Genomic DNA, 26,113 nt, shown 5'->3' on the forward strand with positions numbered 1-26,113 from the left:
CCTGCCCGCCCTGACATCACCGGTAGGGGAAGTGTGGTGGAGGTGGCGGAGGGAGGGGGGATTGGGGGGGGGGGGGGGGGGGTGCCGTCCTTCCCTTGCCTCACACTTTTTTGTTTTTACATGGGAAATCCTCTTCTCTCCTTATTCGCCTTGCCCAGTGCTGGCTGCGCCTCGCATCCCTCTGATGCAGAGCGGGAGGCCAGAACAGGGGCTTGTAAAGTTTATTTATGTATAATTCCATCCACTCGTCCATCTCCAGTGGTGGTGGAAGGAGAATTCAGACTCAAGCAAGAGCAAAACTATAATAGTGTACAAATATTCTACTCAAGTAACAGTCCTGCATGGAAAATGTCATTGACGACAAAGTGCATTAATTAACTAAGTCACCTACTTTTTTTTTCAGTATTTACTAAAACATTTTTTTGTACCCTGCATGTAATATTAATTATACTGTACTTCAAGTGCTAACTTGAGTCTGCACATTTAAATTAGAATTTGAACTTTTCACTCCATTTACAGCTTTAGTTACATGTTGCTTTGCAAATATCAGTCTGCATGCACCATCATAGATTCTAGTATCCACTACACAGAATACAAGGAGCTTCATTTTGACCAATAAAGGCTCTTAACTGCTACCGACACATGAATGCATCATGCATTGATATAATAAAAACAGTCAGATATAATACATAACGAGTAAGGAAATGTTCACCTTTCATACTTGCATATACATGCATATTTTATTTTTTATTAACTAATTCACATTTGGGTCATGGTCTTTTTTTTTTTTTTACTTCAAATGAAGTATTTTTTTAATGCAGTGTAACTACTTGTATGTGCAGCTTCAAACTCTGGGATAATGGGAAAATAAAATTGTACTGTAAGCTATGGAAATGAAAAGATTGAAAGTGATATCTCCCCTGAAGCAGCTCCGTTACTGGATGATGCATTCATGTTGTAAGTAACATTTAAGTGTTGCATCTGGTCAGAAAGGAGCTACTTTAGTGTGCTTTATTGTCTGTTTTGTAGTAAATCTTTGAGCATGCATCATATTGATGATTGGTTCTATGTGTGATGTTTGTGCTTGTGCACAGTAACAAGCGGTGATGTTAATGTGGTGGAGTTCAAATACAATATTGACATCAAACATGGAAGCAAAGTGGATTTAGTTTCGACTGCAGTGAATGATGTGTCTTCCCACCTCTGTCAGAGAGGTCTTCTTATTATGATCCCAGCAGTCACCCTGGTGGTGGATGAATGATGGTGGAGGTGGAGGGCTGCTTGCTCCTGCCACACAAACACAAGTGTGTTTGATCTCTCCTTTGCTTCCTCTTCCTACTTTCTTCCTCCTTCTCTTTAAAGTGAAGGAGGTGAGGTTTCTGTGACCCACCCTCTCCCCCTCTCTTCCACCGCTGTTTCTCTTTTGCTCTTCCTTTTCCCTCCCTCCCTCCCGCCCTCTCCTCCCCCTTCTCTTGATCTGTACCTGTCTCACTCACTCATGCTCCGGCTCCCCTCATTGGTACAACACGGACAGGCACAACATCTGTCTCACACATGAACAGGGGGGAGTTTGGGGAGCTTTTTAATCATCCAAATATGCTACCTGCTTTGTGCCGAACTGTTGGACCGAGTCAGAGCTGAGAGAAATGTGAGTGAAAGTAAGAATGTAAGTGAGTATATTTGATTTAGAATAGCACCTTTCACAGAACAAGGTCACAAAGTTCTTCACAAAAAACACACAAAAAAAACAATTTACATTAAACATTCAAAAGCCAGTTTTAAAAATGTTTCTGAAGCTTATTTTTGTCATAGCAACACATTCAAAGTCATCTTTCAGACGATCCGAGGGGACTCAGGACCCCTGATAGATCCACTGGTGATCTACAGCTGGAACAGGTCAGTGATATACCCTGGTGCCGGTTCCTGCAGGGCAATATAAACAAAAACAAGGATCCTTAAGTGAATTCTGAACTTGATTGGGAGCCAATAAGGAAAACAAAATTTAAATAATGTGAGTTGACCGGCTGGACCCAATCATCAGTGTGGCAGCGGTGTGATGGATCAATTGTAGACGGTTGAAGGAGGACTGACCGAGGCAGGTGAAAAGGGAATCAAAGACGTCAAGCCAAGACGGTAAAAAATAATAAATAAGCATCTCTGACTCAGCTTGTGACACAACAAGCTTTTTTGGTTTGGCAATATTTGAAACAGGAGCGTGTCTGGGATTTAAAATGCTGATCAAGAACAAATTGCCTGATCAACAATGAGTCCAAGAGTTTTTTTAATTAGCTTTCAAATAAGAAGATATTGAACAATACTTTCTCCACATACAGCATGTCAGCCCTGTGATGGTGTACCCGGCCTCTCGCCCACTGACAGCTGGGATCGGCTCCAGCTGCCCCGTGAAGCCAGAATGGGAAAAAGCGGTACAGATATGGATGGATATATGTAAATATTTGATGTCATGAGGTGGATATTAGCATTGGACTCTTCAGCTGAGCTGTCAGAGTTATTTTTTAAGTGAAATGAGACATTCAAAGATGCAGCAGTGTCCTTCTTTTCCATCACTGTGACTACAGGGAGACACTGAGGATGATTATCTACGATGAGCCTTCAGGGACAAAATAGCTTGAGACTAATTATTGCAATCAAAAAAATGTTTGCAATCACTTCAGACCTTAATCGCAATCAGAATTCAAACACAATTTTTGAACGAGCAGGGAGATATGATCTATCCTGCCTTTAATTTGAGCATGTTTTTACGACAATTTGCTCACCTTTCGTCAAACTATCAACCTCGCATTTCCTCAGATTCTCCATCTGCGTGATTAAGACTGCCATCAGTGGTCAAAAGCTCCCGAGAAAGCAAATAAGAGGACCTTGAGGTACGTTCTCCTTGTCAAAAGGACTTTTCCATCATCCGAGTATCATCCTGTTTTATTTTTTCTATAAATCTCACAATCAGTGTCAGCTTTTATGGTCACCTGTGGCCACATATAATGTTTTTTATAGAACAGGGGAGAAATAAAATACAGTTTTTTCCTTTCATTTCTGCTTAGCCAGCAGAAGAGGGGGACTCCACGGAGCACCATGTCGGAGAATCTACCTCACACAGAGAGTCCTCGCACCAATCCCAGTTTTTATCTTCTGCTTAAATAGAAAACGAGCACCATTAGTATTTCAGGACACTTTATGATGCCCTGATCTTTATGTCATCAAGCCAACCTGTGTGTTTATGCAGATTTTATCATACATGGATGAATACTTCACTCTTTAAAAATAGCTTGCAAATGGAAAAAAAAAAAAAAAAAAAAAGGCTATCTGGAACTTTCGGCCCATCTTAACTGAAAAGACAGGTGTGCTTATGCAGATGTTTCCAGACACTGCAAACAAAATCCATACTGATGTTGAAAATCACAGACAGACTTTGTCCAACTTTTTTGTGTTCTGCAACTTCAGAATTTTAAGGCTCGATTTTTTTTTTGCACATTTAATTTGTGCATTTATATATTCATGTTTATGACTTTCAGACCATTGCGTTTTTATGATGCAGGCGCTCATTATTTACTCTCTAAGGGCTTATTTTAAATGATAGACACAGGGCAGCTGTTGCAGCTCCACACCTTCAGAAATGTTGCTGCTTTCTTCTCCCCCGGACCTTTCTATTTTTTTGTCATGCTCAATTTGCAAACAGGGCCCTGGCTCGAGGCTGGAGATGGAGATGGAGGAGGAGGCCACTGGCAGTTATGGCAGGGGCCCCCGAAGGGGCAAAAAACGGTTCCTAAAGAGTGGGAGGCAGGAATTCCACAATCCCAGCCTGCCTGACTGAGGGATCTGCCTGCTAAACATTCAGCTTTTTCTGCTGGCCAAGTGTCCTTTGAAATCCAGCTGCAACTGTGTTAAAGAAAAAAAAAATCGAAACAAGAGAAATAGGAGGGGTGGGTTTTAGAAAAAGCAACAAAAAAGGGAGGGAAAGGCAGGATGAAGGAGAAGAGAAGGAGAGGAAGAGAGCGACAGAGGGGTGTGTGGTAGTGTGTGTGTGTGTGTGTGTGTGTGTGTGTGAGGGTGTCTGAATGGGCGTGCTCCACCGGGGCCTCACCCCCCGCTGTAAGGGACCTCCACAGATTATCCTTCATCTGAGCTTGTCGGTCCTGACCCCAACAACCCCAAGGCCCACTTTCTGTCTTCCCTTTTCCCTCTCTCTCTTCACAAACACACACACACACCGACACACACACACACACTCTTTTCCTTACTCACTCACTCATTTCTCCACACACCCTCATTATTTTGTCCGTGTCACTCACTCTTTCTCTCTTACCTCTCACTAACCTCAAACTGCACCAACACCGCTCACCCTCCACAAACACACACATTCCCCAAATACACACACACACACACACACACACACACACACACACACACACACAACCTGGTACCTCATGCAAAAAAAGGGGGGACCCAATAGGAGAAAATCTAGGCTGATGTGCTGGACAAATGAGGAGGGGAAGAAAGAAGAAAAGGGGAGAAAGAAATGAGGCGATCTTTTCAGCACCACTGGTATGAAATAGAAAGAGGGGAGGGGGCAGGGAGGAGGGGGACAGATGCAACATGGTGTATATATACAGTACTGGAGGTGTTTGGTTAAAAGAAACATACTCAGAGTCAGTTGTTGCATGTGCAGAGTATCTAAAGTGTTCAGATTATTTGTGTCTGAAGTTGCACACTCTTCTATATACTTTCTATTTGTTCCTGCCTGTTCTGTGTTTTCTATCCTGGTCAGACTAAAATCTGCATCCTTTGAGAAGCTCTGATTTTGACTTTGTGATATAATAATACATCCATATCTGACCTATGTGCAGCAGAGAGAGGTTTATTTTACTGCACGGGGTGGAATTTACTCTTGGATGTAACCAGTGATTTTCCTCTTTGCTGAAAAAACCTTATTAAAACATCCTAACTAAGCTCCATAATGATACATGTTAACTTCTTCCGCAAACAAAAACATGGGAAAATCCACGTAAGCGCGTGCCTCCGGCGGAGGACCCCTTGTTTGCCCACGTGGAGGTAAAAATGGAAAAGCAAGTAGCAGGCTGGATAAACTGTGAGCGTGAATACGTTAGTGCGACTCAGGTTTTATTTGTAGAGCTGCAGGTGGATGCCTCAATGACACGGCACTGTTTTTCTTGGCTCCGCCGCACGCTCGCACTTTGTGGACGTGACCCAAGTGCTTGTTTTTTCTTCTTTTTAAACGTAAAAGCAATATCAGCTGGAAAAATGACATAGATGAGGAGACACTCTGTATTCAGTCGACTGGAAACATTACAATCCCCTGAATAGTCCCAAAAGCAGCCTGTGTGTGTGTGTGTGTGTGTGTGTGTGTGTGTGTGTGTGTGTGTGTGTGTGTGTGTGTGTGTGTGTGTGTGTGTGTGTGTGCACTCAATATGATTTAGAGTTCATGAGATTTTTTGAGTGATATTTATCTATTTATCTGAGTGTTATACTGTGTGTTAATATTAGAGCTGCTGAGCTTACTGTCATGTACAGCCTGTTGATCTTATACAAAAGATAAGTTCACTGCTTTTTATAAAATGTATTCACTACACGCTAATGGATCCAGTCTATAGGTCCTTAATCTATCTGTTGAGGCTCGTCTCATCAATGGAGCGGGACCTGGGGTAACAAATTCAGGATGATTGGGAAATATTTTCTTGCCTGAAAAACAAGAACTTATTTCCTGACCTATGTTTGATACCACAAAGCAAATTATTGTGTGCCATCACATTGATGGGCGGGGCGAGCATCAAACAGGAGGTTGACCCTGAATGAGGAAAACTTCATCTGAAGGTCCTAAAATTGTCAAAACTGAAAAATTGCTCAAACTGTTATTTGTGACATACTATTGCAACAAAACCAGAACTATTGTTGTTAACTGATATATATATATATATATATATATATATATTTTAATGAGGTTGTTTTGGTGCTCCATCCAGTGGTCAGCAGAGTTTAGAGTGTTTGGGACGGTGCTAAAAACGCTTTGCAGCTGAAGAAAATGGGTTGAGAACTGGAGGATAGCTGGTCAAGTCACGGTGTCACCTAAGTCTGGACATTTTGGGAAATAGAGTCCACTTCCTGAGCACTGCCAATGTGCCCTTGAGCAAGGGCACTGAACCCCCACCAGCTCAGGCCACATCGCTGTGGGCAGCCCCACTCCCTCTGACGTCTCTCCATTAGTGCATGGCCATTGGATCCTGTTTGTGCATGTGTGTGTATTTCAGCCGTATTTTTCAATAACAGAGAGTGAAATTTAATCTCTAACTTCTAGCCCATCTCACTTTTTTATATTTCACTTTCTTGAGTCCAGCTCTTTTTAACTGCTTCTATTGATTTTATGTTTTCACTGCTTTTTCTCCAATTAATGCTTCAGCTGTTTTTATTGTTATATTGATTTTCAGCTTATACCCCTCTTATTGTTTTCATCTCCTTTTTAATCGTCTTAAAGATTTCTATTTTTACAGCTTCTAGCCATTTTTAAATTGTTTCCATCTCTTTGAATTGCTTATTTATGTTCTTAAAGTCGGTCCTCTTGGTCTTAAGTGGCCTGAGTTTTTATAAGTTATTATGTTACCTGAATTCTTATTATGTTCAGGTTCTGATGTTGGTCGGGTTTCGTTTGGGTTCTTTTCCTGTTGGGATTTAGTTATAGTTGTTTGGGTGTCTCATCAGTGGGTCGTAGGTCAGTTCTGGCTCAGTTGATAGAGGGTTGTTTCTCAATCAGAAGCTTGGGGGTTCGATGCAGCTCCTGCAGCCACATGCTGCTTTATCTGCGGCGTTTTAATGTGTATGAACAGAAGTTAATTTACCATTTGTTATCCTGGCTTTTGATGTTTGTGTCAAATTACTTTGTAAATCCTTGTTTTTTAAATTGCTATACAAAAAGAGTTTTATTATTTTCTATAATTATTATTTACGATAGAGGATTAGGGCCACTGAAAAAAAAAAAGTTTTGATTCTGACTTTTTTTTTGGATTCTGAGATTAAAGTCAGAACTAAAAAAAAAAAAAAGACAGAAACAAACATTATTTTTTTCAGTGGCCCTAATTATTACTATTACTATTGTTGTTATTTTATTTTATTTTGTAGTATCAGCGCAGTAACCCTCCTTCTCGCTAGGGGGCGGTGTTTGAAAGCCGGAAGCACGCTGGGTGTCTGGATAGTCGAGGAAACTCAAGGGGGTTCCTCTCTAAGTGGCTAACAGTAGCTAGCCGGCTAATCTCCTGGATAACGCAGATGTGGTTGTTTTAAGTTTCCTTGTTCAGTGTTCGTGTCTTGTGTGTGTGTTGCGGAGACTTGACGTCAGTGACGCAGACACCGGAGGTCACGCTTTAAACACGCTGCTGGATGTTTGTCCACTGTTGCTTCCTCCCGGGGATGCTAGCAGATAAGCAAGCCAGCTAAGCTAGAAAAAAACCCTCCCAAAAAGTAGCCACAGTAGCAGCACTTGTGCACGGATGCTTTGAGCAGCAACGAAGCGGGTTTTTGGGGAGTTTGTAGCCGGGCCTCGCATCATGTCAGGCGGCCGGCCGCAGCAGAGCTCGGTGCCCAGCACCAGCAGCAGCAGTACGGGAGGCACCGGGAGCAACGCCGTCCCGAGTAATGGAAACAACGCTGCAAATGTTGTGCCCTCCTCCAGGACCCTGGCAGCAGCAGCCGGAGAGGGCACCGGCTTGTCGGTGCCAACTTTGGCCGCCGTGCCCTCGTCCCGGGCCGGGTTTGCTTCTCTGAGCAGACCGACAGCGACCTCAGGGAGCAGGAAGAAATCTCTCCACCAAGCACCTCTTTACAACGGCCTCCTAAACTCTTACGAGGATAAAAGCAACGACTTTGTCTGGTGAGTTTTCTGTTATTTTACCCTGCAAAAATACTTAAAAAGTTTCACACATGCATGTAACACGACCTCGCTGTTTACTTTTCAGTCCCATCTGCTTTGAGATGATTGAGGAGGCACACATGACAAAGTGTGGGCACAGCTTCTGGTAAGTGTTTGGTGCAGAGGGGAGTTTTAACATACAGTCATGGAGCCTTTTAAACATCATGCAAAGGACATTAATCTATAAAATAACATGGCCTTATATGAGATGTCAGAAAACACAAGCTTATTCATATTACTGGTCTGCACAGAGTTTTATTTTAATGATGCTTAAAGGTCTCTTCATAGACACAAACATCCAGTTTATAGTTTCCAACTTAAACACATTTAAATAGTTATTGCATTATCGATTAAAGGGACAGTTTCTATAATAGTTTGTATGATTTTGACTGGACATTTTGCATGAATTTATCAGAATATAAGTGTGCATGCAAGGTGGGTCGACTACCCACCTTGTTTATTAAACACCTTGAATCATTTCAACAAAAGGAATTCAGTCTAGTTTTTGCTTGTTCCTACCTCCCCACAGTTTCAAGTGTATCCGTCAGAGTCTGGAGGACAGCAACAGATGTCCAAAGTGTAACTATATCGTCGATAACGTGGATCAGCTTTACCCAAACTTTCTCGGTAGGTATTCTGAGAGTCAGCTGGTTTGGTCATGTGTGTGACTTTACTTAAAATGTATCATAGTTTTGACTGTTTTTTTCACACAGCAGTTCTGCTACTGAAGGATTCAATCATTTTATTTCTCATGATTGATCTTTGTATAAGTAAGGTTTCTCTTATGTAGAACCTTTCAAGGCTAGATGTCCCAAAGTGCTTCACAAAAAGGAAAAAACAAAGAGATAGCAACACACAATCAGAAGTCAGTTTCTTAAAAGCAGACGAAGCAGTCTAAACAAACGGGTCTTAATCTGCTTTTTTAAAACGTCCACAGTTTCTAAGGTGCTCAGTTTAGTGGGAGACTGTCCCACAGTTTAGGATCTGCTGCCTCTAATGCAAAGTCTCCTTTAGTTTTGAGACTTGTACGAGGAACCACCAGCAGACCCGGATCAGAAGACCTCAGGGTCCTGCTGGTGTTCTGAGTCTCACGGCTTTAAAAGTTCTTTAACATAAGAAGGTGCTTGAGTAACCAGGGACAGAGAGAGAGAGTGGGATGACATGCAGGAAAGGAGCTGCAGGTTGATTTGAGCCGGCCCGCCCGCTTTGAGAGCGGTAGCTTCGGCACATGGGGCGTGACCTAGCTGCCCCAACTTCTTCACTTTTAAAGGCTCTCTCTTTTGATGTGTTCTTGGTCTTGTACTAATTGTTGGATTTTCCACTTTTCCCCCTAACCCCCCAACCTTCTTGTTCCAGTAAATGAACTGATCCTTAAACAGAAGCAAAGGTCCGAGGAGAAAAGATTAAAATTAGATCATCCTGTAAGTATGAGAACTTTTTTTTTCTCTGTGAATCACATGTAGTTCACCCCTCTTCTTTTTAACTTGAGTCAGGAAACAAAAGGGTAGGTGTGACTGATCAGTGTCCTTTAACCACAGAACGGCTCCAGGTGGCAGGTGTTTCAGGACGTGTTGAGTCCTGACCAGGAGAACTTGGACCTGGCTAATGTCAATCTGATGCTGGAGCTCCTGGTCCAGAAGAAGAAGCAGCTGGAGGCGGTGAGTGGGGGGGTCTGAGTGGGAATCAGGCGGGCTGTTACTCTGCAGTGCTAAACACTTTCTGTTGCGTTCTTTTGCGTCTGCATTTGGCTGCTTTGATTCACAACGTGCTGGAGAGTGTTGGTCTGAAAAAGGTCTAAGGATGATTCACTGGAGCCACAGATGACTCATAACCTGTTCTGTTTTTTAAAGAGGAAGAAACACAAAATGCAACATTCAAACTGACTAACCGTGCACTACAGAGAAGACTGATCACAACAACGGCTTGAAGGAGAGAAGACATGAATGTGACCGGTCATAATTAATGTAAAACATGTAAGTCCAGTGTAGTTAAATATCCTAAAAAAATGTCTTGTAACGCTGAATTCACTTCCCCATAAAGAGAAATATTACAAGTCTTTGTTTGTCACTGACAGGGCTTGAGATTTATTTCTTTAAATGCCAGCAGTAATCTAGAGCCTTTTTTTCACAAATGCACCCCTGAACATTTCTAGAAAATGTTAGGCAGACTGGCCCTGAAATCTTTGAGTTGTTGTTGGAGAGGCTATTCCTGTTGGACGGGAGGGGGGGACGGGGTCTCAAAGAGCAAGACTTTAAAAGAAAGGTTTGGAAGTGGCAAAATGAAAAAGTCAGCTGTATGATGATGATATTTGACTGGTTAATAAATCTAGTAATGTCGCGTATACCTGCGATAAAATTAGCCGATACCGATAGTTACGGGATATGTTAATATCAGCCGACATTATAGGTCGGCCAATTCATCTGTCAGGGTCTACTTTCTACTGGTCTGTCATGGGGAAGAGGGAGCTGGGCCTGAAGCCAACGGGTTCAATTTACCAGTCTACCAATATACTTCCAGTCCTCGCCTATCATGAGCTTCAGGTTGTGACTGGAAGAATGATATCTTGGAGAAAAGCGACTGGTATGAGTTTCCTCCAGACGGAGGCCTCAGAGAGAGGGTGAGGAGCTCAGACATTCAGAGGGAGCTCGGAGTACTCCGCTGCTCTGTTGCATTGAAAGGAGCAAGTTAAGGTGGTTCAAGCATCCCTCCCTTTTTGGAGTTTTTTCGGGCACATCCCTCCTCGGGTAGACCCAGAGATCACTGAAGGGATTACATATCACATCTGGTTTGAGAACGCCTCGCAATCCCCCACATGGAGCTGGGAAATGTTGCTGGGGAGAGGGATGCTTCCACCGGGACCTGACCTCAGATAAAAGGAAGAAAATAGATCGATGGATATTACAAAATAATGTGTGGTCAGTTTGACAGTTTTTTGAGGTAACTCTCTGTGAATCTTTTCAAATCACAGATTCTTTAGCTTTGACCCTCCTCTAAGTCGCCGCACTGTTTGACCACACAACTCTTTTCTCACAAGTTTTCTGCAGATTTTTAAATTAATGCTTCACTTAAGACCTGCAGGAATGCTAAAAACGCTCATGTTATCTTCAAGCCATCACAAAAAAACAACTTCTACTTGTATTTATCTTTCAATCAACTCACAATCTAACGGCCAGATGTTTAACTCAGACATCCAAGCTCACCTCCGAGGCGGTCTCTGCGTCGGTCAGGTTGCTGCTGCCAGGATTTATCTGATAAAATGATGCATGCATTCTCTTACAAATCAATCAAGGAGACACTCTGTGGCTAATTCATTTGAACAGTAGCAGCTAGAGTGATCCATTAGATCGTAAGGGTTTGGTCGAGCGTTTGTTCAATCCTCCTGATGAAGTCGTCGCAGAGCCAGTTGGCTTCATTGGCTGCTTTTACTCCCATTGCAGGACATGTGTTTCATACATTTCTTGTTTTGAGTTCGTTCTCCTTCCAGCCAAATTATGTGCCTCTGGGCTAGTTGAATTTTCTAAATGTTTAATCTGATTGGACTTTAATTTGGTGATCATTTATTTTTCCTAATCAGTTGTGAATCAGAAATGAAAGATGTGTGTGTCGAGGTTGCTTTGGTGGCGGTATCGACATCATGTTATGGAAGGGGAATGTAGGTGTGTTTCCAGATGTGTTTTGATTGTAAATTGCATGTGTAGTGCAGACCGGTGGTTCCCATCCTTTGTTTTTGGCAGACAAACCCCCACAGTCCTGGTGGATGAACTCCAGTAACCCTTAGTTTATTGACACATTGTGTGTAATGGACCAAGTGTTTTATTTAAATTAATTCAAACTGGATAATATTTATCAAAGCATGCTTTAAAATCTGATATAACAAAGGATGTTACAATGGATTCTGATACTTTTTGTGTACTATTGCTCCAATTTGTCCTTTATTTTAAAGGTGCTGGGAGAAGTTTTTAAGTGGTTGTGAGCAGAATGAAAACACTGACAGCGCTTCATTACCTTAAGTGTAAACAAAACCATCAGCATTTAGCCTAAAGTTTGCAGATACAGCCTTTGTTGACATTTTCCACAGCAAAGATTCATGATGAGCGATGCATTTGGCACAAAACAAAAGAGAGATTAAGTAATGATATGTGTTGTAACTTTTCCCACATGGGTCACCAGAATAAAAACAAACCATAAGTTCTTCACTGGAGCTTGCAGCATAATTCTAAATGCATGTATACACCAATTAAAGCCAGCTATATGCACCACTTTTATATTAAAGGTCATATATGCAAAATGCACTTCACCATGTTTTCTAATATAACTAATATGTTTACGTAGTCCGTCTACAAACCCCCCAATGATGAGAAAAGTCCATCCTCTCCGTCTTTAGCCTGCTCCACTTTTCAGAAAATGTGTGCTCAAACAGGCTGTTTGTAGATTTTCCCTTCATGACATCACAAAGGGCAGTAACCCCTCCCCCAGGTGGGTGACACTCCCACAGCTAGGTGTTTGTTCTGCCTTCTCACCGTAAACAATAGGACATGGAGAGAGAAGCCCTTCCAGAGAGGGGGCGTGGTCAGACACAGCTCATTTACATATTTAAAGGTACAAACACAGAAACAGCCTGTTCTGAGCAGGGCTGAAATAGACGGGTTTATAGACATGATCAAATACAGGATCAGAGTGGATTTAGAACAAGAAACTTCTCAGATATGTTTTGGGGAGCTCTGAGAATGATTTAAACTTGTTGAAAAGGAGGAGAATATGTTACCTTTAACTTAAGCTTCTTTTCACGTTGATCCAGTACTTTTTATTTTAGCTAACTATTGAACCTGTCATCGATTGAATTGAGTTTTTTACTCCATAATCCTCTTCAATTTTTGTCCAGTGCCTTTTCAAGTAGTATTTCAAGGATTTCATTTCTTACCTTCTCTGTTGTTTCTTTTTACCACACAAAGAAAAATGTCAAATAAAAGCATCGGTCCAAAAATATGACTTGACTTCCTGCTCTCAGTGTATTTAGTTATGCCAGACATTTCAAGTATGAACGTCTTCAGGCCACAGTTGTCAAAAGTCATCTCCCGACACCCATAAACTCTCGGGTTTGGGATCGTTTCCTGTAGTGGAGCTGAATAACATACGCTACTTCCTTTAATAATCGTTTGGATAATTGTTTTCTTCATTTCTGTGTTTTAGTTTTAATGGAAGTACCAGACATGCACAGAGTCCTGCAATCCTTCATTCAATCCAAAGTACTGAAACTAAAATGTAACTCCAGTTCATGTTAAAGTACTTTGGTCAAAATGTATTTTAGCAAAGTTGAATTCAGTTTTTAAAATGTCCTCTGAACAAACCATTTTTGAAGTTGAGTTTGAACGAACATTTAGCAGCATAAATGATGTATCCTGCTTACATTACAAAAAGAAGTGACATCCGACGTGAGCTCGGAGTAGAGCCGCTGCTTGCCCAGGTTGTTCTGATCTGATCAGGATGCTTCCTGGTCACATTCAACTGGAAGGAGACCCAGGGGTAGACCCAGAGTTTTCTGGAGGGATTATATATCCCGTCTGGCCTGGGTACGCCTTGGGATCCCTCAGGAGGAACTGGAAAACGTTGCTGGGGAGAGGAACATCTGGGTGACTTGCTTAGCCTAATGATGGATAAATGTTTTTAAGTTTGATGAATGCAGATGATCCAGATTTTGTAAAAACAACAAGTCATCGTGTTTAATATCCATGATCTCAGTATCAATTTAAGATGATCCTGATTATGGTTTTTGCCATAATTAAGCAGCCCTAGACCCGTCTAGCACTTCCTAAAAAGACGACTGGGCCTACAGCAGTCGATGCAGTGTCCTATTTAACTCACTTTAAACCCACTTTTATCTGTTAGATGTTTCTGAACTGCCGCTGTTGTCCTGAACTTCTTCACCGTCTTTTTAATGAATATGTTTAATCGATGTTTGGGTCTATTGGGTTTATTGGAAAGATTTATTTGTTTTATTATTTGTCGAAGTGTGTATTTGTTTGTATTATTATTTGCTTGTTTAATTGTGAATTTGTTTTGAAAAGGGCTAAATAAATGTTGTTTTTGTTGTGGTTGTAGTTGGTGTTGTGGTTGTTGTTGTTATGGTTGTTTGTGTTGTGGTTGGTGTTGGTGTTGGTGTTGTTGTTGTTATGATTGTGGTTGTTGTTGTTGTTGTTGTTGTTGTTGTTGTTGTTGTTGTTGTCCTGCCACTGTAACAGCAGACTACGCATCACCACTGGATTTTTTGTGATCTCATCAGAATAAACAAATATTTTCTGCAGCTCTGGTGTCCAGTCGAGTGAGATTCAGTGATTTGTGTCTCTCTTACAGGAATCCCAAGCAGCTCAGAGACAGATCCTCATGGAGTTCCTGAAAGAAGCCAGAAGAAACAAGAGAGAGGTACGCTTGTTCTGGTTAAACAAAATCATTTTAATGTCCCCGTGAAATGAAAAATATGTTTCCCCTGTTTTAATCCAGCGTTCCTGTGTTCAATCTTAATTTATTTTACATTTATCTGCCAAATATATTTCAGCGAGCATTATCGGAGTACTTCTACATCAAAATAACGCTATTTTATCTGCCTGTTAAACCTTTCAAATGTCTGATACTCAATGGTGTTTACACATGTTTTTGGCCAATTAAAAAGCTTTGGCCGATCCAATCAAGTTGACCCCAGCATTAAGTCCCGCCTTTTATCTTGTGATTGGTTCTATCCAGTTTCTGTAGGAAATGCATCGCGACATGGCAGTCAGATACTCTCCAGTTAAACAGCACTGTTGTGTGTTTAGAAATCAGTTTTTTATACAAAGTGAAATATTATAAATACAAAAAGTTAACTTAGTAAATATAAACAAATAAATACAAAGATTGTGCTTAAATGTAGACATATTAACCTGTGCTCCCTGCTCTGTCAACAGCAACTGGAGCAACTACAGAAAGAGCTCAGCTTCCTTGAAGATGACATCAAGCGTGTCGAGGTAAAAGCTCCCGTCATGTGTTAGCGAACCGCTCATTCACAGCTGGATCTTAATGTGAAGGTAGAGGAGCACGGTGCACGCTAAAAACAAAGATAAACAAAATATGTTCTTTTTATGTCATTTTCCAGGAAATGAGCGGGCTGTACTCTCCCATGATGGAGTCTGAGTGCACGGTTCCTAATGTGGAGGCTCCCTCTCCAGCTCCCAGGTACAGCTCACCTCTGTGTTCTCAAGACGCTATGTCGGCCTGTGTAGCCGTACAGTATACCTCTCATGTCTTTTTTTTCCTGTCTTTATTTTGCAGCTGCAGTAGTATTATTGATCCACCAGACTACAGCCAGCCTCCTGGATTTGGTGGAGCGACCCAGGTAACTTAGAGAAACACACACGTTGCATGAATGACTTCTTTGAAATCAGTTTCTAGACATCTATGAAGGTCACATGTGTTGATCATTTTAGTTTGATTCTAACTCGGCCTGTAACCCGTTGAAGCATTTATTCAGTGTCTACTCGAAGGTTTTATAATCTGTAAGGGAGTCACTGATTTGGCTTGAGCGGAGTATAAGAGGAAGATCCAGGCAGTATGAAGAAAAACATCTTCAAACAGATGTTACCACAAGTTTTTTTGACAGATACTGAGTTGCCCATGATGGCTCTTTAACCAGGAGCCTGTCAAGTTTACGCCTATATTTTATTTCAATGCTAACAGCAGATAAAAAACCAGACTCCTGCACATTCTTGGTCGAGCTTTAAAAGAGTTGTAACAGAATAAACGTCAGTGTGAGTTAAGCGTTGGGACGACTGCGCTCTTAAATACTTGGAACTGTTTTTTCCAGGGCAAGAGACAGACGTGGTACAACAGCACACTGGCGTCGAGGAGGAAGAGGCTGACGGCTCATTTTGAAGATTTGGAGCAGTGCTACTTCTCCAATAAGATGTCACGCATCACAGGTACAGAGCCTGCGGCCTCACTGTGTTTGTTGACACGACGACAACAACTTTTGTCTCCTCGAGTGTTTGAGTCAACTAAAAGCAGGACTTCACGAAAAGGGGTCATGAGGCTTCAGGTCTTGGATCTGGAGTCCACTCAGTGGATGGCTCAGTGCTCTGCTTACACAGTTTGTTTTTTGCTTAATGTATTATTTCTTAAAATGAAGGCCGCAGTTGGATCAAAACTCCTCTGAGCTCGCCGTCAGAGTAACTGATGAAAGCTCAGCTCTGAGCATCAAAAACATGTCACCAGTTTTCTGTTTCCTTATCCCCGTGAGGAGAGCCTGCAGGCTTCCAGAGGAGCCCGATATGTTGGCATTCAGCACAAGATGTTCTTTGTATTCAGAAATACAACTAATGATGATAAGATGATAAGAATAACTTGGTGTTAAAATGTTTCATGAAGCTCCTTCTGCACTCAGAATCTTTCCCTCTTTTTCCCGCCTAACACTGAGTGTAAAGTTCCCTTCCTTCCTTACTTGCTCTATCTAACCCACAGTAATGTGTGTGTGTCTGTTGTGTTCAGATGAAGGCAGGAATCTGAACCAGCTTGATGATTTCATGGAGTGTCTGTCCAAGTTTACTCGTTACAACTCTGTGAGGCCGCTCGCCACCCTCTCCTATGCCAGTGACCTCTACAACGGCTCCAGTATTGTTTCCAGGTAAACGAAGAGGATTTCACTAATATGTAGCATTAGTCAATACAAAGTGTCTTCTTAGTCCTATTCAGATTGTTTTTTTTTGTTTTTTTTTTTGCAAAACTGACATAACTAAGCTCAGATGTCGTCACATCTTTGTACACTCATTGATTCCGCATTAGCGTAATATTGGTGTCCGAGTGCATATCTGGGTTGTGAAAGCACGGCACACACACAGCGCTGTGCTCCCCTGCTGGCTCTGCTGTAACTGTCTTGTCAACAGGCAAGGCAGGCAACTGATGGGGGCCCCAGACCAATAGGGAGCCCCTCCGAGGGCTTACAAACTTTAAACCACAGCAGCAGACCAAAATGTGCAAATTTTGCATTGACAATAGGAAACCTCCCTAAGGGGGTCCCTTCTGACAGCAGTCACTCATGTTGCCCTGCTCAGCATTGCATGCATTATTACTGTGAGAACCAAAGTTTATTTTAATGAAAGTCAACAAAGAAAATGAAGAAGAGTTACCCGAATATAAGAGAGAAAAAAGAAACTTAAAAAAAAAAAAAAAAGACAGAAAGAGGAGTAAACATCGAGACATCAGCAGAAGTAATGGTGATGAATGCAGGTTGGAGGGCCCCCCAAAATACATTTTTACCTAGTGCCCCAACAGACTGTAGAATCGGCACTATCTGTAAAGCCTGTTACTACCTCTGAAGAGGTACAGGGGGGTGGATCACTACGTCCCCCATAACGCCTCTGTGACATTCAGATTGAAGGCTGAACTGTAGAAAATGGCTTCATGATTCTTTTCTCCTCATGATTCACTGCCATGTGCAGCAGAAGCTGAAAAACTTTGTATCGGTGAGTTGATTGGAATCCCTCTCGTCTCCTGTGTTTCAGTATCGAGTTTGACCGTGACTGTGACTACTTTGCCATCGCTGGTGTGACCAAGAAGATCAAAGTGTTTGAGTACGGCACGGTGATCCAGGACGCAGTGGACATCCACTACCCCGTTAATGAGATGACCTGCAACTCTAAAATCAGGTAAACAAAGAGATCAGATACAGTATGTGATGACATCTTTCAACGCTTCGTGTACAGAGATTCTGAGCTCCTGGTTCCACACGTTAGAAAGCGCTGGTTCATAACGTGAACAGAGAATATTCTGTCCATTACTTTTCCATTGGTTTTATGATCTTTACATAATTATATTAGCTGCTATAGAGTGACAGAACTCACTAGACATTACATTTTTTAGAGCTTTTCATAGCAGAAGGAAAACCTCTTCCCATCTCACTCATGTTTAATGATCAATATCTGTGTGGTTTAGATAGATAAAGATATACTTACCAGTAATCCAGTCTTACCCAACCTTGGGGTCCTGACCCCAAATGGGGTTGAATGGAATTAAAATGGGGTCGCCTGAAATGTTAAAATTATTGATCAAAGTAAAACATATGGGAGGATTCTGCCTTAATGAAGCTCCAAGACGTTATCCATTTAAGCATCAGGTCTACTGTGGGTCATAGACCATGATAAAAACCAACAAACCTGCAGTATCTATATTTAGTTTTGTACATATTTGTCTTTACTAATTTTGTGTTTGTTGATATTTTACACATTCGCGATCAGACCAATGGTGATTATTCATTTCAAAATAATATAATCTAGTCTTCATTAACTTAAGTCTGTCACCAATGAATAGCTCGAGTGATGAAATAAATCTTTGCTGTTACATCATAATCTTCCTTCCTTTGAATCCTACAGTGGACGTGTTTGGTTTCTTTAGGTAGAATCAGATGCCTTTAACATGGCCTGTAGTTACTAATTATCTAACTGACAGAGTACTGAAGAATGATGATGAGATGTTGTGGTGATATATTATGAAACAAGAGGTTTTAATCAATCAACACAGAGAACACACAACACAGACCTCAGCTTATCAGGACACTTTCTTGTGACTTCTGAATCTTTTCCTCCCACATGCTCACTGTGTCCAAAGTACATCCTCGTAGTTCTCTGTTGCTCACACACAGGAGGGATTGATGTCCCATAAAAATCCTTCAGGACTAAGTTATACCAATGTTATTACCAACAAGGCAACTTTCCGAAAAGGGCCTTTCAGCCTGTCCTAACAGCGCCAGCGGCAAAATCAGCCTGATTCCATTGTTTCCTATTGGAGTGTCCAGACAGCCTGCGAGCAACGCAGCGCGATGCAGCCCAACGCCCCGTTTCGATTTTCCTCTATCACTCGCTTAAATATGCGAGGAACTACAAGTCATTGGCACTCGCTTATCTCACTCAATAGAGCTGGTCAGCTTGTTTTAACCCTCTTGCATCACTATGGACATTATTATCCATTTGGGCAAATGTTTCCTCTTTACCTGGTCATCATTTTGTCTGTCTTAGTACATATGGCACCATTTTTGTAAGGAAGACTCTCTCTTGACACATTCTTGAATGCACATTTAATTTTTTAAAATAGATCAATAGAACACTGTGAAACATTTTTACTTACTTTACCAGAATCATGTAATCAAACTGGCATTTAAAGGGTTAAATTCCTGATAATTATTCAATATTTGATATTTTTGAGCAGGGCTGGAGTTGTTTAAGAGATTTATGTAGAAAAAAAGTAGAAAAAAATATCAATCTGTTCTATTTTTATATCAGTTTTTTGGAAGTGGACATTTTTGTCCTTTGTGACTTGAGAGGGTCGTAAATTAAACTGATGCCTGAGGGTTAAGAAGTGCATAGATAATATCCACATTCGTGATTGAAATGTTGAGCCTTGATTTGTGTCAACACAGTAGAAGTGTTAGTTAACCGTGTCCACACAGACTTTTCCTATTGACCAACAGTCTGGTCCGACTGTTAGAGGACAGCCATAATCACTGCCCTGACCATATTTGTTGCAGCTGTATCAGCTGGAGCAGCTATCACAAGAACCTCCTGGCCAGCAGTGACTACGAGGGGACTGTGATCCTGTGGGACGGCTTCACCGGCCAGAGGTCCAAAGTCTACCAGGTAGGATATTTAAGTCTCCTTATTGAAGGATCCACTGTTGAGTTTGTGTGGGTTAAACGTTTGACTCTTGGTTTAAACCATTTTAAAACATTTCCACTGCCTTCTCTGCAGGAGCATGAAAAAAGATGTTGGAGCGTTGACTTCAATCTGATGGACCCGAAGCTGTTAGCCTCGGGCTCTGACGATGCTAAAGGTAACATCCTCTACCTCTCTCACATCCGTCACACCTCTCTCTGACCTCATGATCAACTGTCCATGTGTCTTGTTTCTGTCTTTCAGTGAAGTTATGGTCCACCAATCTCGACAACTCAGTGGCCAGCATCGAGGCGAAGGCCAACGTCTGCTGTGTCAAATTCAGCCCGACCTCCAGGTATCATCTGGCGTTTGGCTGTGCAGGTAAGATCAGAGTAGTGTGTCGGTCCAGGTCAAAATGATGGATGCGACTGTGTCATTGTTTGATAACTTCTACTTGTTCCAAAGTGTAAAGGCAGATTTACAGGTTACAGCACCACTGTGAAACCTCCTGACAGATTGCACTCGTCTCACACCACCGCTGGTTTTTCCTGGTATTCTGTATTTCCTTTGTGGTCAAACAGTCTCTGGTGGTCCAGACAAACTTCTGAAAACATAATTTATAACTCTCTCAAAGGAGAAATAACTCAAATAGGAACCATTCTCTTCCACACAGAAACAAATCCTTCAAGGGACTAAACAGAGAAACACAGAGACTCTTTGTTATTCAGCGGGGAATTGCTCTGGCTTATTTACCCCATTCCCTGAGTCTCCAAGGTCCAAGTCCACTCAGCCTGGAAAAGGAAACCTTCCTTGACCTTGGAGTTGTCAGTTTGAAGTGAAACTAGGATGTTAGACTTGAAGCCAGCAGGCACAGTGTACCGATCAGTCACCCCAGAAACACACACCTCGTAAGACAGACACATTTTGAAATATGTCAACAAAGCTCTTGCACCATCATTCACTGACATTGAGACACACCCCCCCCCATCCTCCCCTGTTTTTCAGCTCCCATCTGAATGTAACCATGTTTTCTCTTTTGCTTGTGTTTTCTTGCAGACCACTGCGTCCACTACTACGATCTACGCAACACCAAGCAGCCAATCATGGTGTTCAAAGGCCACAGGAAGGCGGTGTCCTACGCCAAGTTTGTCAATGGAGAGGAAATAGTCTCTGCGTAAGTCAGTGTAGCAACAGGAATGCATATAATATAGATATGTTTGTGTGTGCAATTTAGATATGTGTTATGACCAGCAGCTTCTTATTCTCTCCTCTCTCCGATTGTTTTTATAAACTTTTAGCTCGTAATATCTTCCCTTTACTAACTGTAGACAAAAAAAACAACACATCTGGGGCTCTTTTTTTTTGTTCTTTATACTGATTTCACAAAAAGAACCCCTTCACTAAACCCTCTACCGTTCTTGTCTCGTTCTGTGTTTGCACTCTTTAACTGGCAGCTCAACAGACAGTCAGCTGAAGCTGTGGAACGTCAACAAGCCTCACTGCCTGCGCTCCTTCAAGGGTCACATCAATGAGAAGAACTTTGTGGGCCTGGCCTCCAATGGAGACTATGTTGCCTGCGGTAAGTATAACTGCCCGTCATACGATGTTGGTGAAATCTCTTTCGTCTTTTTGAAATAAATCCCACCGGTCTTGGGCCTAATCAGTTTTTTATTCTCAGCCCCCCTCGGATGGAATTACAGCAATCCTTGAGTTATTATAATCTCAGTACAAAAAACAATAATCCCTGTTTGTTTGTGCCTGACAGGCAGTGAAAACAACTCCCTGTACCTGTACTACAAAGGACTTTCCAAGACGCTGTTAACGTTCAAGTTTGACACGGTGAAGAGCGTCCTGGACAAGGACAAGAAGGAAGACGACACCAACGAGTTTGTCAGTGCCGTCTGCTGGAGAGCCATGCCTGACGGAGTGAGTTCCCCTCCTGATTACACTGATGCTGTTTACGATATTTATAGATATATATATATATACACACCAGGCTAGAAGGAAGGTTACATCAACCGGCTTATTATTCCCCTATACTTGTAGACAAAACTTGTGAACTAACCCCCAACCTTTCAGACTTCAGTCGCAAAATCAATCATCAATATTCATATCTGTGACTTTATTTGTAGACTTACTCGTCTGCTCACCTTGTCTTACTCCACAAAACCTAAACACACATTTATATCAGCACATTTCATCAGACAGTAGGGCGGCTGTGGCTCAGTAGTAGAGTCGGTCGTCTCTCAACCGGCAGGACATGGGTTCAATCCCCAGTTCCTGCAGCCACATGTCTGATGTGTCCTTGGGCAAGACACTTAATCCCAAATTGCTCCTTCTGCTTCTTGGTGGAGTATGAATGTGTATGAATGTGTATGAATGGGATTAGTTACTTCTGATGGTCACTTTACTCAGCAGCCTCTACCATCAGTGTGTGAATGTGTAGGTGTGACCTGCGGTGTAAAAGCACTTCGAGTAGTCAGAAGACTAAAAAAGTGAAATACAAGCTCAAGTCCATTCAGCATTTACTGTTCTACTGTCTTTTGGGTGTTTTCATATCATAGAGTAAATAACATGTTGTGTTTTATTAACTGTGTTTTTGTTTTTCAGGAGTCAAATGTACTGATTGCTGCAAACAGTCAAGGAACAATTAAGGTTTGTGTTTTAAATTTTCAAACATGAAACATTCAAATACCTCTTTTAGGGGGCAGTTTAATGCTTCAAACACTTTACAAACTTTTCATAGTTCTGTTTGAAAAAAGATTGGAACAATGTTTGGTAGCTTTGGACATGTCATTTCCAGCTAGTCGACTTCAGGTCTAGTTCAGAAGCCGGTTTGTGCTGGGTGACTTCTATGCCTTTGATACTTCAGGTGTCAAAAATACGTAGAAAACAGTCCTCATGTAAACTTTTGTTTCTGGATCATTAAATAGAAGAGACATAAGACTTGTAGATAAGATAAGATGAGGGGAGCAATTCAGTGTTTTTCAGCAGCAAAGACAAAAAAAGAGCGCACAGTGCACAAATAATCACATGGTTAAAGAGCTGTAAACAGAGCTGAAGACGTTAAACATGTTATTGCACCTTTAAGAGAGCTGCTGTAACAGGCGGCACCTTGTGTGGTGCCATCATGCCCGCCAAATAAATGCAGCGGCAGAAATTTCAGTCCCATCGTCCAAACCCAGATCCACCTGTTGGTTACACATCACATACACTTATACATTCAGCTTTTCATACATCCAGTGTCACTGAGAGACTGTTCCTATAACATTGTGTACTTTTGAGGACTTTCAAACACAAAGACATGGGAAAAAGAATGGCAGTACTTTTTTTCTTTTCTTTTTTTTACAATGTAGCTCTTCTGAAGCCTTTTTTTTTTTTAAATCGTTTGAAGTCATATTTGCCTGAATTATTTACAAATGAACATGAGAAGCTTTCACCTTAGAGGGGGTAGATGACGGAGAGAAGAAATAAAAGAGAGCAGGCTTAAGGATGTAATAATAAAAAAAACCTGTTCTCACCATTTATTAAGTCTATTAAAGTCTGACCTCTCATACTCGAACCATTTGGTCTAAATCCAGTAAAATCTTTCCTTTGGGACTTTGTGGGAAAGTGACCGCCTTTCTATAACATGTAGGCTACTTTAATTTATTGTGTCCTCTTATTCATCAACTGTGGGTGGGTAACAAGGAGATTATTTCCCTTGATGTATTTTACCTTTTTTTACATTATTTTATTTAATCTTTTTTTATAGAAGTTTTAGAGCTTCTATGGTCGATTCTTAGAGAATAACTTAAACACTTTAACTCCTTATCTTTAACTCTCTCTGATGTTATGTTTAACAAAGACAGCAGGCTCCAGCTGCATATAACGACTCTCTCTCTCTTTTCTCTCTCCCCTCAGGTGCTAGAGCTCGTCTGAAGGCCCGTCATATCTCCCGCGTGTGACGGAGGCGTCCTCAGCCTCTCTGCTGGGTAAGAGGATCAGAGTGATGCAGCGAGAGCTCCAGCTGCCTGCTGAAAACTGTGGATACCTGAAAACAGCGGGAGAGCTTGAAATAAACTGCCATTATTTTAATGAGCTGCACATGTTTTGTTCACAAGGCTGTACAGACTTTGGGAGCAGTGCATCCGTATAGCAGGAGAAGATGTGCTGCCGTTTAACAGCAAAAAATAAAAACCAGAAGAGCGAGTGTGGGCACGAACGGAACAAGAGACTTTTTTTTTTTTTACAAAGCATTTTGTTTGTTTTCATTAAAGTTATATATCAGCTACAGTAGAACACCTCTTTATGGTTTGAGGTCAGATCAAAAACCTGTACCTTTTTTAATGACGCTCGTGAAGGTACACCCAGCCAAATGCTTCCAGTGTGATGCATTTTCCCTTTTAAAGGCCAAAGCACAAAACTGAACGACATGCAGAACTAATGTCTTCACATGAAGCTTTTAACCCCCCCCCCCACCCCCCACCTTCCCCTCCTCATTGTCCGTCAGCCATCAGGTTTGTTTCCCCTCCATGTGTTGTTTTTTTTGTGTTCTTCAGATTGGGAGACACCAGTTTTAATAAAGAAGACTTGAATGTCATTCTTATCGTCCGTTCATTTTCTGCTTTATGAGTGTAGGATGAGACAGGGCGAATGAGATACAAGAAAGACCAATTGATTCTGGAAACGTCGAGGAACGTCCTGATATTTGTGTTCTGAACAAGATCAGATGTGACATGTTTGTCTGTGATCACATGTTTGCCATTCTCGTTGTGTCATTTCAGGCATTGTCTTTCAATGCTGCATCAAACTGGATTTTTTTTCCACGTCTGTGAGCCATTTCTTTTTGTTTTTTTTCTTGTTGAAAAATGAGAACCTCAATTAATCCGTTTTCTTAACTTTACAGTAGCAATGACTCTTCACATACTTGAGGTGAAAACATCTGATCTAAGCTGAGCTACGTTGTAACATCAGTTTACTGGTTACATGTTGACATTGATGTCCAGAGGGATTTGGTAAACACCGTGGAGACAAACCTATTTTATGATAACTGAGTGAGAGAGAGAGAGGTGTTTTTGTATTTGTAAAACTCAATAAATTATTTCCAAACTATGTTGTGATGTTGGCTCCTCTTTGTTTGACAGTGTTGGTTCTCTGCTCAGTGTTTAAACCTTGTGTGCATAGAGCGTCTCTTCTGTTTCCCTCGACATCTTTGAGATGAAACTTCACAAACATGTTGAGAACAATCTGAGACAACACACTTTAAACTCAGGTGTACGGAGCTGAGGAACTTTAGAATAAAAAAAGATTTTAGAAAGCTTATAATTGTTGCTGCATTCAGAAGTTATGACATGTTTTGATTTCATGCAGCTGTTTTTTCTTTAGGCTGACTCGGCTTCAATTATTTTAACACATTTATGAAGGTTAAATTTAATTAAACAACAATACCTCAGACAACTTGATTCATCCCAGAGGTAAAAAAAAAAAAAGCATTCAATCTTTTTGTTTTCTAAATTGTGTTGTTGATAGACCAAATTATGGGATTATAATCAGGCCAGTTATAAGCACCATTTTTATTTAGATAATCTTAAATTAATTTATTTACAGTTATTCCAGCACAGGGGATACGTAAGAACATTCAAGTAGTTGTATGCTTCCTGTGGTTTCAAATACTCAAAATAAAGATGAATTAAATACTAGGGATTATCAATATCATCAATATCATAGGCCTACTTGATGATTTTGTTTTTGCATAGCAAATCCAAAAGAGATATTTTGTTTTCCGTTGATTCAATGATCATATTAACAATTATGTTTTAAATAGGCTATGTTAAGTTACACACAGACTTTTCATATTACGATTTTCTAGACTTTCATTCCAATTCTCAAATCCATCATTACAACACAAGGTCAGCCAGCGTACTTCATTCTGCATTTTTCTGGACTTCTTTTTCTCAATTCTTCATCACATTCAGAGGACCTCATTGTTAGAACAATTTACCCAGTCATATTAGAAACCTCACCAGCTTCAACTTATTTAAAAAAACAACACATTTATTTCCTGCTTGGCCAATTAAGTAATTCGCCATCATAATCATTCTCTGCAATAAGTGCTTATTGTCCTTTTTTCCCTCTTCTTTAATGTTACTCTTTCCTGTTTTACTTTCTTTTACACCTTATTGAGTATGTTTTCTTGTTAGCTTTATTTTATTTGCTTTGACTACTTTAATCATTTATCTGTGTTACATGTTTCTCTTTAGGGGGGGCCTCTCGACAAGTCCCTCTGGGTTTATTTGGCTCCTCCAGCACATTTATTTATAAATATATATATATATATATATTTTAATTAACCAATCATTATGTACTGTCTGTTTTTTCATTGATCTATTATGTTTATTTTTTTTAAATGCAATAAAATAAGAAAACAGATAAAAAATATTTTTCATTATTTTTTAAGTTTCTCATTATGTGCTTATTTTCTGGCGGGAATTGGTTTCCATAGCGACAACAGTAGAGGAGGTGGGCACTA

General features: G+C 41.0%; 1 protein-coding gene across 1 annotated transcript; it reads left to right on the forward strand.

Moving 5' to 3' along the window:
- Positions 1–7,196: 7,196 nt before the first annotated feature.
- On the forward strand, positions 7,197–24,696 carry cop1 (COP1 E3 ubiquitin ligase). The gene is made up of 20 exons (XM_061043900.1): positions 7,197–7,894; positions 7,980–8,039; positions 8,463–8,560; positions 9,290–9,354; positions 9,472–9,591; positions 14,285–14,353; positions 14,872–14,931; positions 15,060–15,139; positions 15,236–15,299; positions 15,768–15,882; positions 16,448–16,583; positions 17,461–17,604; positions 19,479–19,587; positions 19,699–19,780; positions 19,867–19,983; positions 20,659–20,776; positions 21,057–21,181; positions 21,368–21,528; positions 22,213–22,257; positions 23,506–24,696. Exons 1-20 carry the CDS (start codon positions 7,572–7,574, stop codon positions 23,521–23,523), a joined length of 2,109 nt encoding a protein of 702 aa, XP_060899883.1. The 5' UTR covers positions 7,197–7,571; the 3' UTR covers positions 23,524–24,696.
- The last annotated feature ends 1,417 nt before the right edge of the window (positions 24,697–26,113 follow it).

Source organism: Labrus mixtus, chromosome 8, assembly GCF_963584025.1.
Source record: "Labrus mixtus chromosome 8, fLabMix1.1, whole genome shotgun sequence".
Taxonomy (NCBI): domain Eukaryota; kingdom Metazoa; phylum Chordata; class Actinopteri; order Labriformes; family Labridae; genus Labrus; species Labrus mixtus.

What these genes read in the sequence shown, in the direction of transcription:
- cop1 (XM_061043900.1), top strand. Translation starts at nt 7,572, where the DNA reads ATGTCAGGCGGCCGGCCGCAGCAGAGCTCGGTGCCCAGCACCAGCAGC. An exon ending in GCTTTACCCAAACTTTCTCG is followed by an intron (nt 8,561 to 9,289) that starts GTAGGTATTCTG and finishes TTCTTGTTCCAG; the next exon opens with TAAATGAACTGATCCTTAAA. An exon ending in CCAGAAGAAACAAGAGAGAG is followed by an intron (nt 14,354 to 14,871) that starts GTACGCTTGTTC and finishes CTCTGTCAACAG; the next exon opens with CAACTGGAGCAACTACAGAA.